Source organism: Anser cygnoides, chromosome 1, assembly GCF_040182565.1.
Source record: "Anser cygnoides isolate HZ-2024a breed goose chromosome 1, Taihu_goose_T2T_genome, whole genome shotgun sequence".
NCBI lineage: Eukaryota > Metazoa > Chordata > Aves > Anseriformes > Anatidae > Anser > Anser cygnoides.
Window position 1 is genome coordinate 97,548,428 of NC_089873.1, and position 15,397 is coordinate 97,563,824.

Sequence of the window (15,397 nt, forward strand, 5' to 3'; positions counted from 1 at the left end):
TTAACAGCCAAATTCTCTTCCCATGGATAAGTTAGCGTTAGTTAAATGTACCATTAAAAATAACCATTTAAAATGTTAATGAAAACAGAGATTGTGCCTGCCAGGGTTTCGCAGCCTTCCGCTGAGCCTCGGCCTCGCCATGCCGGAGGCGTGGAGGCTTTCCCCGGCCGTGTGTGTGAAGGTGGAGCCCCGGCAGCCCCGGGAGCCCCAGAAATTTGGCTTGGCTCCCCCAGAGCCAGTGGAGCTCAGCAGGAGCCCTCACCTCCGCACCCCATGCCAATACCCCAGCCCAGGGCCCCCCAGCTCCCCCCAGCACTGGCACGCAGAAGGGCAGCAAGTTCTGGCCTCATTTTCCCCCAGACACCCAGATTTCTTCAATACATGTGTGCTCGTGGCCAGCAGGCTCACTGCACCCCAGCACCAGGCTCCCCGGGGACAGGGAGGAAAGGGGCAGGGAAGCCACCGCTGGGCAGGGTCGGAGAGGAGCCAAGCAATGGTACGCAAGGAAGGGAGGGGAAATGAAGAAACGTCTCCTCCTTTTCACGTTTATTTCGTTTTTGTATTTTTTTGTATTTTTTTTTTAAGATCACAGAAGAGCAGAGCATTCATACATGTAAAGAAACAGAAACGAGATAACAGAAGTTAAATACATTGAGAAAAGAAAAAATAAAAAGCTTCTTTTTATTTACTTATTTATTTTTCATCACTGGGTTTGGCTCATTCGTTTGTTGGGTTGTTTTGTTTCCGATCAGGTTCTGTTACACACACGCTTGCGCTTGTAAAATTTCCTTTCACAGAGCTAGTTCCAAAAACAAACCAATGGCAGAAAATAAAATGGCCGTTTTCTCGTTTCGTTAAAGAGAAGTTCAGCTCATGTCTACAGTGCCGGGGAAAAATATATATAAAGATATAGATATATATATATATTTATATGTATATAACACTGTTAATGAGGAGAGTTCTAACCACCCCACCGTGTAGCAAGAAGAAGGGACTGGCCTTCGTTCTCAAGGCCTAGAGGATGAAACTCGGCTCTGGCTGGGAAAGCTGAAAGGTTTGGGGAGGTGACAGCGGCGCCTCGGGGGCAGGTTCTGGCTCTTTGCCCCTTCCTCCCTGGCCTCGCACACGTGCGTGCACACATGCGTGCACACACGCCTGCTCCCGGTCTCGCCGGAGCCGCTGCCGGGAGGAAGAGGAGCAGCGTGGGTCCGGCTGCGTGCCATGGTGCGGGTGGGAGAGGAGCCTGGGGTGTGTGCGTGCATGCGTGTGGCTACACCGGGGAGCAAACGTCTTAATTTTGGGGAGCTGCTGTCCTCACCCAGCGGCACCCAGCTCCTCGTCTCCATCCACGGGCTCCACGTCATGTCCAGGAACAGCCCCATGGGCTCACGCTGCGCTGCCCGATGAGGCCCGTGGATGCGCCGTGTGCGTGCCTTGGGGGACTGGGAGGCGGGCAGAGGCTGCAGGGTGAGTGCAGGCAGGGAAGGGAGGTCCTGCCCCACCTGGGAGCTGCCCTGCTCGGATGCCACCCCTGCCCCTGCCCCAAGGGAAGGACCCTGGGTGAATTAGGAGAGCTGCTCCTCTTTCCCAGGCCCTGCTTTGGCTGGTCTCCTTGCCACACGCATCTCCCCAAGCTGCAGAGGTACAGAGGGCCTTACCAGCGCATCCTCACCAAGCCGCCCTCTGCTTTCCTGCTGCGGGGAGTGAACTGATGGGAGCCGACCACCACGCAGAGGTTCGGGGGGGATGCAGGAGCTGCCTGAATGCCGTTCTGGCAAGTTGCAAGAAGGAAAAGAGAAAGAGGCTTTAATGGCGTGACGCAGCTCTCAGTCAGCAGGAGTCATGCAGTTTAAAAAAAAAATATTTCTGGGCATTTTCTGGGCATCCCGCTGGAAAGGAAGGCGCTCTGTGACTGGTGCTGAGGGGCCACGGTCTGCCCCTTGGTCAACCTGGGAGCTCTGCGCATGGGCGATGGGCAGCACTCAGCCTTTTTGCCTGGCATCGTGTCTTGGAAATTACCATCCAGCTTCCCCATCGCTTCCCTGCCTGATGTTCTGCTCTTCTCATGGGGTGGTTTGCTTCTGGCAGCCCTAACTCAGGGAGTTTCATGTACTTGAGTCAGAGAAGCAGTGAGATTGTGCAGCATCAGAAGAGAGGGACAGAGCTGCTCACCCCGCTGGCACCCCCTCTGTGGGACCGGCTGGGTTGCTACATCGTGCCAAGCACCGTGATGACGGGGGCTGCTGGTCGGTGGGCTTGGAGCAGAGGGAGCAGAGCTGTGAGAGGGTTCAGGAGGAGGAGAGCTGTTTCCCTGTGCCCGTGGACTCCCTCGTCACGGAGGAGCGAAGTGGTAAAGCACTGTACAAAGGTGGACCTGAACCATACCCGGTGGCAGGGCTGAGAGGGACCCTAAAGCAGCTCCTCGGCCTTCCCAGCTCCTCTTCCCCAGCGGCTGCTGAATCCTCAGGGCTCGCTGTTGCTCCCGAAAATCCCTTCCAGACGTGCAGCTTGCACTCAGCCTGCGGCTAAGGACGGCGACTTTGTCCGTGCTGTGGGCTTGGGCCTTCCAAATGGGGCTGCTCAGATGGGCGGCTTGGGGCACGGCCTGGGTGCCCCTGGGGCTAAGGAGGGCTGGCGGGGCTCGGCTATTCCTTGGCCAAGAGGGGGGCAGGCAGCAGTACGCGAGCGATCTGCCCGAGCGGTGGACAGTCAGTGGTGTGAGAAAGGTGTGCAGACAAAGACTAACTCTCGACACAATGCAGGTCACCAATGAAATCCTCATGAACGGCACGCTAACATGCACGGGGCGACGCAACGTCCCCGGTGGGGGAAGCGGGGAGGGGAGGGCGCACCACCGAGCGACACACCCGCGAGCTGCGGAGCTGGAGACGAACGAAAATGAACACGAGTGCCAAGATACAGGTGTTGGCCGGGGAGCCCCACGTCGCCTTTCCCCGCAGGTCAGGGACAGGTGGCCGCTCTGCTGTCTGTCCGTCCGTCCGTCCGTCTGACCGGCCGCACGCTACAGGCACGTGGCTCGGGGCGGCCGCGCTCCCGCTGCCCAGTTCCTTTCAGAAAGACTTGCCTTCGCCCCTCTTCTCGGTCATCTGAAAAGGGTTAGAAATCTGCTAGCAAGTGTGGGGCCATATATTAACTCTAAGTCTTTGTTCCTCTGCTTGGACATTACCAGACATCTCATGTAACTCTCGGAATATTTACAAACCGGTAGAAGAAATACAACTTTTTTTTTTTTCTCGTTTTGTTCGCTTCTTTTTATAACACTAAATGTTAAATCTCCATCGACCAAACACAATTACACTGACAAGCTCAAGGAACTGGTGTCCCGTTCCGAACTCCCGTCTCCCCAGTCCCCGACCAGCTGAGAGGCAGCGGGAGGCGAGAGCACAGCTTCTCCGCAGGGGATGGGGAAGGTGGGAACATGAACGCGGAGTGGAGGTGAGGAGGAGAAACAGCATCAGAGAAAAGGGCCTGAGACGTGAGAAATGCCTTTGCAACACCTCTGCTGAAGGGCGGAGGGGGAGAAAGGGAACGGGGAGAGCGGGTGGGCTTGCATTTCCCCTGTTTGCCCGAGCTCTCATCTCGATGGGTGCATTGAGCGATCCCTGCTCGAGCTGAGGAGGAGCAGGGGGATGCACATGCAGCAGCTCATGGGGCGAGCCTGGCGAGTCCCCCAGCCCCGCTAGGAGCAGGCACAGCCAGGAGCGGGCTGCCAGCACTGCTGCAGGTGACAGACCTCCTCTGTGCTTGTGGCCTTCCTTGGGCAGGTCTGCAAGCAGCTGGCCTTAACCCTGCTTTGCAGCCACACGACCGGGTACGGGTCTGCCTGGCTCCTGCAGGCAAGACCTGAACCAAGTGTCGGGGCCGTTTCCTGCTGCTAATGGGGAGGTGGCTTCAGAAATTGAGTGTCCTGCTTTTAGCAACATACTTGCCTTTAAACCGAAAGCCTCCGTGCCTTGACAGACAAAAAAAAAATAAAAATCTAACACTGAAAAAAAATACCACACCCCCGAAACTCCTTCAAAGTACCCAAAGCAACGAAGACACAAGACACAGCACACTGCCACCACCCTGACAGGGCTCTGGGCAGTGCCTAGGGGTGACCTCACCACAGCCAACCCCCCTGTGCAGGACAAGACGCGGGACAGCCCTCACAGTGCTGGCATGGAAGAGAAGCCTCAACCTAAAGAAAACGGTGGGCTCGCTTATCATGATGAGCAGCCTGGCGCCATCGAGTCACCTGCTGATAGCAAGTCTGCAAAAGAAAACCCAGGTGAGAGCCAGACACGCTGGCGATGTGGTGGCATCCCAGTACGCTCCCAGCCCCGGCTTTTGGGAACAGCATCAGCTCACGGCTGCAGGGTCACCCCGAAGGGGATGAGGAGCCCTTGCTGCAGCAGGAAACCTGGAGCTGTGACCAAGACACCGAGTGACACAGATCTCCTGAAAGGTAACCAAATACTCAGAGGGATACGGGACATTATGGCACCAAGGCACAAATGCCCCAGGTATGACTTTGGGGCCCAGAGGAGTGTCGACTGAGCATAATTTACCACCATCCAAGCCCACAGCACATCTATAGCTAGTCTGCTATCACCCAGCCTTCAGCCTCTCATCTCTCTCTCTTATTTCCTTGCTCATCCTGGCTGTCAGCGAGGAGCCCTTGGCTGCCTGCTCAATCGCCTGCCTGTCGCTGCCCCAAACAGCTGAGCTCAGCAGGAAGGATGCGAGCACCAGCAGCACCGCAGTGCCCACTGACAGCAGCCGGAGCAGTTCCTCCTGCTTTGGGAGAGGGAACAGCATGCTTGCTGGTGCTTCAAAGCCCTGCGGTGCCGAGCATCCATAAAACATTGTCATGGGATGCTCAGTCATCTTGACTGGGCTATCTCAAGTTCCTCCCTGTGTGTCCCCAAAAGAAGAGGATACCTGATAAAACCTCCATTTTACCCCCTTGGCTGCTGCGCCACCTCCCAGCCACCAGCCAGCATCTTCTCACCCCCGACTCTCACGGCCTGATCTCTCCCTCTCCTTGCTCAGGGCTCACTGCATCTTCTCCTGCAGGCACCTCCGCACACAGCTCTGCCGTGGGGAGGGCGATGGCAAGCAACAGCCCCCTGCAGCAAGCCCTTCCTACGGGAAATTGAAGAGGGAAGGGAATTGCACTGCCTACTTCTTCGCTGCACCACTTCAAGCTCCTTCTTCATAAGCCCAGGATGCTGGACTTGGCATTTGTTTTGACTCTTACATTCACAGGTCCTGGACATCTTCTGACCCAATTTTCTTCAGCTGTATAATTTTCAAGGTGAGCTTCATCACAGCAGTGGTGCAAGATACGCACGCACACACACACACACACACACACGCATCCCCACATCACACACACTTCTTGTAACAGGGAGGACAACAACAAAAGGGGGCATTGGCGCTATTTTTGCATGAACACTGAGATGGTTAGGAATGACCACACCATGGCTTTCAGTCGAGGCATCGCTCCTACGCACACTGTACCTACAGGACAGGCTGCTCAGCAATGGCCAAGGTCTCGTCTCTCACCCCGTACCAACCCAGCCTCTCCTCCCCAGGAGCAGGCACCTCTTTGCATGCCGTACTGGTTTTTCTATGTATTTGGACAAACACACACCTGTGCATTCACTCACATGAGTGTGTGCAAGCACTGAGGTGTAGCAGGAGCTGCTATGCTGCTGCTCTAAGTCTGAGAGCCAGACAGGTGCAGGTGGGAGGGAAAAAAAGGTTAAAAAAAGATGCAGGCTGATTCTTGCAAGCGAGGTGGCCAGGAGGATGCTGGAGAAGGGCCACCACGGGAAGCTGTGCTGCAGCTGCCCCTCTCTCCTCACCCCTCTTCTCTGCCCAAGTGATCTCTCAGCATCTGGTCTCACACTTACAAGGCAGGACATTATCTACAGCGGGATGAGCGTATGTACACATGGACTGTTCCTCTTGCATGCTTAGAGAGAGCAGGAGAAAGAGAGAAAGAGGAGACAGAGCGCGAGCCACGCACACACACATGCACGCATGCACGCACACACGCAGGCATACACCGGAGAAAGAGAAAGACACTTAGTCAAATTGAGGGGGAGAGGAAGAGAATTAAAAAAAAAAAAAAAAAAGGAAATAAAAGTATGGTTTCGGTTGAATTGACACAACTTTAGTTCAGGCCAGAGCGTGATGTTGCAGGAAGGAGGGTACAGGAAGGATGGTTTTTAGCAAGGGCCCGGTGCACAGGAGCACAGGATGAGGTGAAGAGAGGAAGGGGTTCTTCACGGGACACCAGTGTGCAGAGAGCTTCAGATAACTTGCTCTGTTGTGTTTTTTTTTTTCTTTTTTTTTTTTTTCCTAAAATTATGAACTGCCTGAGCATTGGCTCAAAAAAATGACCAAGAGCATCCAAAAAGTTAAGTAAGTGGCTACAGACGCTGAAGCAAAGACCTCTTTCTGCAAAAGAAAGAAAGAGGAGGAAGGAAGGAAGGAAGGCAGGTGAGGGAGTATGGAAAAGAGGAAGGAGGAGAGAAAAGAAAAGGGATCTTCTGTTCGATTGGCTTTGCGGGTTTCGTTGGTGTGTTTATTTTGCAGCATCCTCCGGCGACGTGTTCCTTGCTGGTGCCCCATTCTCCCCCTCGCTTTGTGTTGCCTCCTAGACGGTCGGTGACTTGACGGCCGGCTTGTCAGAAATCGTATTAAATGTTGCTGAGTCGTCTTTGCTGTGATTTTTCCTCTCCCCCCTCTTCGCTCCTGAACACACAAAAGTTGTGAAAGAAACGGTCCTCTCCCTCTCTCCCCCTCTCTTTTTTTCTCTCTCCCCTCTCTTCGCTCTGTCTCCTGTATAACGCGTTTTGCTTTGTGTGTTGTCGTCGTCGTTGTTGTCGTGTTGGTTGTTGGTTTTTTTTTTTAATTATTATTATTATTATTATTTTTAATTCTGATTTGTATTAACATTTGCTGAGTAGGCAGAGCAGGGACGCTGCCAGCAGCCACAGTGGGACGGCCAAACTCATGGAGCCGTTGTCTACTCTCCCCGTGCCGGGTCCTGCAGGGTGCGAGAAGGGAAGAGAAAAGAGGACAAGATCACACGTGGTACCACGACAAGGGGCTCGAGGAGGAGCACGCCACCAATGCTCTCTCCTCACACGACACCCAGCCTGCAGGAACCAGGCTGGGAGCAAGCAGGAAAGCTCAGCCCCAGCCGTGAACCCCGCGGTGCCGCTCACACCTCCGCGTTGCGTCCCCCCTGCCCTCGGTGACCCATCCTAGTGCCCACAGGGGCTGGTGCATTGCCACAGTCCCAAAATGTGGCACCTACAGGGCAAAATTAGGATTTTTTGTTAAGGGAAGGAAATGAACCTGCACATGTGTGTGTGCGCACGCGGGTCTGTCGGAGGGGGCAGGGAGGAGCGCTGTGCCGCAGCAACAAATAACGCAGGCTCGCTCCAGGAATATTAAGCACTAACGCTCCTGACATCTCATCCATCCTCTCATCGACGGGTTTCCTCTTCTGGATGGCTTTAAAGGCAGTGGTGCTGTTTTAAATTCACCCCGCAATACCAAGAATTGGCAGTCTCTCCTCTGTAATGGGCAGGGAGGTGTACATGGCTGCAGTTTCATAAATGCATGCTCGTCGTTATTTACACGTGGGGGTATATCTGTGCATGTAGATGCAGTGTTTTATAGGAGAAGATACTGAAGTGTGGAGATAGATATGGGTCTATTGGAACTAATCCTACTGTGAAGGAAGACATGCTTACCAGCAAAAAGAGCCATTTCTAATGGGTGTGTGTGAGGAAAAAAAAGAGAAAAACAAACAAACCACCCGTTTGTGAGATCCTGATGGTAGCAAAATGCAATTGCTCCATCTCACAGCCTGCAGTTTGCCTGACGAAGAGCCCCTCTCTGCTGGTGGAGCCCAGGTGCCCAGCAGCACAGTCGCTATTAAAGTTTCGCTGGTGACATAAAGGCATCCCTCAAATTCTGTACTATTTTCATTTGTCATATTTTTTTTTTCTTAATGTAGCCTTTCACTTACTAGATCATCTGTTTTGTGTGGAAAATTTGTATTCCAACTGTGGCTTTTTTTTTCAGTTATTCCCTGCTCATTTTCTGACTCATCACAGAAATCCTACAACATTATTTTCCCTCCCTGAACACATGAATGAGTTCAAGTTCAGTTGCTGCACTTACCTGAACCTGTGTGTCAGAGACAGTATCTTTCATGGTCAACTAACTGGGGGGAACAAGTGTTTGGGACCATGCGTGTCACATTTTGTCAGGGAAGAAGTCACAAAACATGACTCCTCTGGCCCAGCAAATAATCAAGAGCCCATCAGGCAAGGTGCGTTGTCCGCAAAACATTTCCAGCCATTACATTTTTTACCATGCAGCTAAAATACTATTTGTCTAACACACACATACACATGTAATACATGGCCACCTGCTCCTTCCTTGCCATTTTCCTAGGGTTCATATGGGATTAGAGCAAAGAGATGAGCCTATGGAGGCACCTGGCATGGCAGAAGCAGAGGTATGTTAGACCTTGCCTGGGTACTGCTGCTCCAACAGGTGTAAGTGCTTGGCTTTGGGGTTTGTGTGTGTGTGGGCATGGTTAGGCATGGCATGGTATGATATGGTGCGGTATGGTACGGCGTGGTAGAAGAGATGAGCGGCTGCAATATGCAGGAATAAGGGAGGACACATGCAGCACGGTGTGATGACGGTCACACCAGCTTCTGCCCTGCTCGAGCTCGAGTGAGCAAGCTTGTAGACATCTGATGACCCAAGACTCCCATCTCCATGACTGAGAAATGATCATAGCTCTATGTACCTCCTCACACTTCTCCGTGGAGCTTTCTCTGTGCCACTGCAGCACACACAAATTCAGCCTGGCGGCTGCGTGTGATCCCCGTGCCTTGCAGCAGAGCCAGGTAAAGGCCACACCAGGTGCACTGCATTTACCTCCACACGTGCTGTGAAAGCGTGGGACGGTTCCAGCCCGATCACAGACCAAAGCCTTGAAAACTCAATGAATTCAGGCATCGAGGGCACCGGTTATGGCCAATGCTCACGCCGCGGTCTCCGCCGCCCCCTGGCGAGCATCCCCGGCAGCAAAGTGTCCCCTTCCCCAGGGGACGGACGGGGGGGCTCTGGCAAACGAATGGTGCCTTCTCCGCTGTCCCCACAATTTGGTAACCTTGAGCCGGTGTCCTGAGAGTTTGCTCTGCCAGCTAATCTCCGGTGCTAACCACTCCCCGCAATTTGGCTGCACTGCCAAGTTCACGGCCGTGCAACGGCGAAGGGGGTTTTCTTCCACCGTAGCCAGGGAAAAGAATTGGGTTGCTGCTGCTGCTGCTGAGCTCATACGCATATCTGGCACCATTTCACAAGTAAACCCTTGAGGGACCCCAGACTCCAAGCGGTTGGCCGTGTCGGACTGCATTAATCAAACCAGGAAGGCACAGGCTGAAAATTGGCAAGGGCAAAGCGATCGCGCCTCCCTTCCGTGCTGCAGCTGGCGAGGGGTGCAGATGCAGGTGGACCACGGCTGGAGAGACTAACCACAGCCAGCCTTGGTCATCTGCGCTGGTGCCACAGCACGAGGCAGCCGATTTACACAGCTCCCCCTGGGCTGAAGGGGACCATGTGCACTGTCCTACGTCTCTCCCACGGCAGAGTAGCCCGAGCTGTGTCCATAAATTTAGCTAGGGGGAGGATGGAGCTGTGCCACCATGCCCTTGCTACTCTTGCCCACCTGCAGGTGATGCTGGACCCACACCAGCCTCACACAAAGAAGCCCCAGGGGTCCTTTCCACACGCTGCTGGGAGAACACCTTCACATTTTCGAGTCACGGTGTGGAAGAGCAGGTGAGGCCCCAGTGATTTTTTCCCCCGCTGCAGGCAAACCCTTCCCCGCAGCAGAAAGCTGACAGTGGCTGCACGCTCTGGCACAAAGCGTGCTGCTTAGGCGGCGCTGCCAGAGCTTTATCAGCCTCGCACGGCAAGCCGGTGGCACCTGCTGTTATTAAGGGTGCCTGACCTTTCCCACTGTAAGGCCCCGCTTGCTTATCGCTTTGCAGGCATTAATGGGGCGGGAGGAATGTTCCCACGCTGGGTGTTTGCCTCAGGCTGGATTTATTTTGTTCTTTAGTGGAAGGGCAGCAGCCTAAACACTTCTGCTGCTTCTGGGGGCAAGGCTTGAGAAAGAAAAATATTTTTTAATTACCAAAAAAAAAAAAAAAGGAAAAAAAAAAAGAAAGCAAGCTTGTGGCTGCCCCTCAGAACCTTTTTCTGCTCTGACACTGGCTCAGAGCCTTGCACCACTGCAGGGATTTAGTCTTTCAGCACAAGGTAAACAGCTACACCAAATGATCTGCCCCATACACATAGGTGTGTGTATGCTACATCGCACCATACGGCTGAAATGCTCCTACTGCCATAAAGGGTGCAGGAAAAGAGGGGGCAGGCAGGGTGGTGGGACTTGGATGAGAAGGCGGAGGGAGGAGGAAAAGCAGGGTGCTTCTCAGGTTCACTGCAAACCCCAGTGAGACTGCAAAGCCTGTTCCTCAAAACCAGCTCACCTGTTCCTCAAAACCAGCCTGCCAAAAGGAGCCCACTGCAAGAGACCAGCTCTATGGGGTCAGGCCAAGGGTCTCATCCAACCTTCAGTCCTGGCCCCTGCAGCTGGGGGCCAACTCAACACTCCTTAAGAGCTTGATTTTCACAGTATCACTGAATGGCTCAGGTTGGAAGGGACCTTACAGACCATCCAATTCCAACCCCCTGCCACAGGCAGGGCCACCTCCCACCAGACCAGGTTGCCCAAAGCCCCATCCAGCCTGGCCTTGAGCACCTCCAGGGATGGGGCATCCACGACATGGAAGAACATTTTTTTCTTCCTTGAAATTCTGGCCTACCCGAAGACTTCTGTATCCACAGTCTCCCTCAATATATTTTTTATTTTTATTTTTTAATTTTTTCGGCTGTTCACCTGTGCCCCGGCTTGGCTGGAGGAGCAGGGGGAGCTGCAGCAGGGGCAGGCGTTCCCGTCTGTGCCCTGAGCACTGCTGGAGGCTGCAGCCGCACGCCTCCTTCCCACCAGGTGGCAGCCGAAGGCAGAGAATAAAAAATAAAGAGAAAAAAAAAATAAATAAAAACGGGAAAAAAATAATAAAACCACCCACCATCTCAGGGCTCACTTGAACCCCGCAGAAGCCTCCCCTGCAAGGTGTCTGGCCGGGCAGGGATGCTGCGCTGCCAGGGACTCCCATAGATGCTGCTGCTGCCTGTTTTGGATGGGACAAGGCCAGCACCGGGAGCAAAACTGGGGATCTTAGGGCACTTGTCCCCTGTTAGAGTCGGTCAGTCTGTCTAGGTGGCTAGCCAGAGGCCCTGGCTTCCTCCTCTGCAGTGGCAGACAGACCGTAAGTCGGCTCCAGCCTGTTTACAGATCTGCACAGCAGCATCCTTCCTGGCTGCATGGTGTCTGCAAGGGAATAACACTGGCTGGCATTAAAACACAGGGCTAGTGGCTAGGGACATCTGGGGGAAAACCCTGGGGTCCTGCACAGACAGACCTGCTGGCAAAAAAACCCTGGGGCCTAAAGGAGGGGTGCCAGCTCTGCATGCTCTGAGCACAACGTGGTTATGTTTATGTGGCGTGCAATCTGCCCCCCACTGGTCTGCACCTTCCCACAGCCACTATGCAGCAGTGTCCTTGCTACAACAGCTTCAGGTGGCAGTTCTGAACTGCTGGGTTGGTTGTCCCTGTCAAAAGGAAGACGTCTATCCACTGTAGTTGCATGAAACCAAGGTTGCATGGGTAAAGCTTCTAACCCACTCTACTTCCTCCCCACGGAAAATGCCTGCTTCTGCATGCTCACTGCCTTCAGCTCCCTTTTGCAAGACTGATACCACCTCTGATGGCACCTATAAGATGTACAGAACTGTAGCCCTGGAGGCTGACCTGCTGTGCTTAGTAACCCTTGCTGAACAGACAAACCAGATGAGACCAGTAAGCAAATCCACAAGCCCGCTTGGCTGCACAGAGGTATGCCTCCAAATGCTGTAAGCACCATGATGACTGCCAGCAGAAATTGGAACTACGACTTTCAAGCTTCCCAACACAGACCTTTAAAAGGGTTTTTTGAGATGCAAGCAAGGAGTAGATATATTCTTGGTCCATATGGAGAGGGGAAAAAAAAAAATCACCCACCCATCTACATGTTTCACACCTGCACTCACCAGTGTGGAATTTCCCACTGGCTCCCAGCTTTTATCACCTGAGTAAAACGAAGTGGAGATAGGAAAAGAGACAGCAGATGCCTGGGTTTTCTCTTATTTACATTATCAAGACTCTAGGGCTTGGTAAGTCTGTTGGTGCTCATGGTCGAGAGCCCAGAGAGAAGTTTCAAAAGGCACCAGAAAGCTACAGGCTCTTCACTTGCTTTGGTGAATCTGCCCCTGGGATCCTCTCAAAGAATGTGAGATAAAACCCAGTGTAAGAGGACAGTCGGACCCCATGAGCTTCTAGCTGAAGGTTAGGCCACGGGGGAGGCAGGAGACAGGCTAGAAAGACTTCTCTGTGATGGGAAGGAAGGGAGTGATGGCAAAGCAAGTGGAGCTGGCCTGACATTTTTCAAACTGCTCTTCATCCTCAGTGGCTCCGTGCTCCGTGCTGGTGACAGGTTAACTTTGCTTACAGCAAAGGTTGGAGTCTTGCTTCTTGAGCAAAGAGGACCAAAAATGAGGGAGGAATGAAAATATCCTCTAAGGGATGTTTGGCCTCTAAGGTCAAAGGGGAAGTGGATATGCACCATGTAGGTGTCTCCATGGCACCTCACTCCCTGGTTCCTGGAGGGGTCTTAGGTTTTACACTTGCGAGCTCCCCTGGAAGAAGTCATTTTTCCAGTCTGTTGACTCTTGCTAGGGCTTCAGAAGATGAAATCTTTATTATCATGAAGGCTTAAAAGGGACGAATACTGTTAATTCCATTTTCAAGGTCATACTTTGAAAGTTATTAATTTCTTTCTTCCAAGGCTTTGCACTCTACTCTGAGGCTTTAGGGATTAGCAGTTTCTACTTACTAGGGTTCATCTGGGGCTTCTTCCTTACTAGTTTCCTGTCCATCCCCCCTGCTTTGAGGAGAAGACATGCTTTTTCACTCCCTGTTCTCAATGTTGAAACTGTTTTGTTTGTTACTTGCTTGTGGCCCATTCTCACTACCAGTTAGTATCTGTGGGGTTCTTCTCCTGTAATTAAAATTTGACTGTAACGGCACTGGCAATAGATTGGCTTTTCTAGAGGCAGAAGTACCACTGTGTAAACTACGGAGGATGCCCTGCAGCAACTCTCCAACAAGATTAAGGCAATGTCTCTGGTGTCTATCAATCTTAGCACACTGTTTAATGTATTTCAGAATTTGCTCATGGGTTTTTTTAGCACTGAACACTTCTTCCCCATGTTTTGGAGCTCATTCATGGTGCACTAAGTACTAATCTATCATACCTCGTGTCACAGTGAAGATTCATTCTGCAATGCAGCTCACCCATCCTTCTCCGAGGTCTGAAGACTATCCCTGAAATCATATTTCTCAGTGTCGCTCTGAGAAGGCTGTGCTTTTCAAAAGATGGCTGCTTACACCATTTATCCTGGAGCTGGTATGTAGTACTGCTAGTCTGGAATTGAGCTATTATCATGATCAGTGAGGCTGGTGGTGGCCAGAAGACCACCTACGTTTCAAGGTTACACATATTTTTCATTACTAGATCTATCCTAAAGGCATCAGAAAGTTCCACAGTTCTCTCACGGCTAAGAAATGTCTCCCACCCTTTCCATTCTCCTAGTAGTTGGAGGATATATATATATATATATATATATATATATAAAATAAATAAATAAATATATAATAATAAATATATGTATATATATATAAACATCTTGCAAACTACTGATACAAAATCAGTTACTCACAACTCCCTTGTCTTCAAACCATTCATTGAAGACTTTCATCCTACAAGCAAAGCATCCAAAAAATATGTAACACAGAGTTTTTTTGGGGTCATCACAGGGAAGATCTAAGCTTTTTCTGCTTTTCATTTTTCTAAGATAGAAAAAAAAAAAAAAAACCTCCTCTACTCACATCTCAAGCACATGTGTAAGACATAGCAGACCGGCTGTGGCAACAGTTTGGCTTCTCATTAAGGAACAAAGAGCACAGCTCCCCTCACCCAGAGCATACACAGCCCTAGGAAGCAGGCTTGCTAATGGGAAACTCTGGAACCTCTTGAAAAATTAATATTTTCATCAGCTTTGTGCGTGTCTGTTTACCTACTTAATCCTTGCTACAGTTTTCCACACGCTTTGCTGGGTATTTGGCATGGGAAAGATTTGAGTGGCTGTGAACAGAAATGAAGAGGGAGGGACACGCTGAGGGGTGCCTGGTAAGGAGATCGAAGCAGAAGGTGAACTAGATTGGGCTGGAGAGTGACCAGCATGCTAGACATTACTCTGGTACTGTAATCCAGTTGTATCACTGCCTCGACCCTTCCTTTCTGTCTCTAGTGCCTGCAGCATGGTGCCCCCTGACCTGTCCTTGAGGTCTTCTTAAGGCCTTCACTCCTCCCTGTGGACTCCCTTGCACCACCACCCTTGGCAGAAACAGCCCCTGTGGGGTGAGAAGGCCCCCTGGGCCCCCTCCCTCCTGGTGCAGGTGTGGAACAAGCTGGAATGAGGTTTTAGCTAGCTTTTGTCAAGGGCTGCTTCTGAACAAGAAATACGGGGCCCAGATCATGGGAACAGCATAAAGGAGACCGCACACTTCTCTGGGCATTCAGAAAACCACAGATCTCACGCGTCAAGCCAGGCCCACGGGTTGGTGCACATCTCTAAAGCACGTGGTCTGCACAAATACTTTTTTGTGCCCTCTGTAGTTCTCATCAAAATATGGATGTGTGTACAGGTGTGAAGTTGCATGACTCCTGCTCACTTCACAGTGCAAGCAGGGCTTTCATGCTGGCTTCCTGGCCCAGTCACGGGTAATGCTGGAGCAGAAAGGGCTTCCACTGCCCGTTCCCAGGCCAGTAACACAAGAAGGAAAGTCACTGCAGCTTACAGACAGCTGAGCTGGCCTACGTCTGGGTGACTTGGGAGCAAAGGAAAAGATGCCTGCAGCCACTCTGTCCATCCTCCAGATGTTCTGGGGTGCATAAAAACTGCTCAGCGAAGGTGGGATGTGCCTCTGAGCATGGTGTGTGTGTGTAGTGCATAAAGTGATCTGGCTCAGGAGTGTAGTGGTCCACCAGCAAGCATGCGTGTCTGTAACACCTACCGTAGAGGCAGCCTGGCTGGACCTCACTGAAGCCGTGCTGGTCACAGC

At 52.0% G+C, this 15,397-nt stretch overlaps 1 protein-coding gene across 5 annotated transcripts in view; it reads right to left on the bottom strand.

Annotated features, from left to right (window-relative positions):
• Positions 1-524: 524 nt before the first annotated feature.
• Positions 525-15,397, bottom strand: part of LSAMP (limbic system associated membrane protein) — a 965,491-nt gene continuing 950,618 nt past the window's right edge. For all 5 annotated transcript variants that reach the window (XM_013183738.3, XM_067003786.1, XM_013183718.3 and 2 more), the window contains one exon: positions 525-7,063. In XM_013183738.3, coding sequence (XP_013039192.1) covers positions 6,966-7,063 — 98 coding nt within the window. In that variant the 3' untranslated portion in view covers positions 525-6,965. The remainder of the gene's footprint in view (positions 7,064-15,397) is intronic.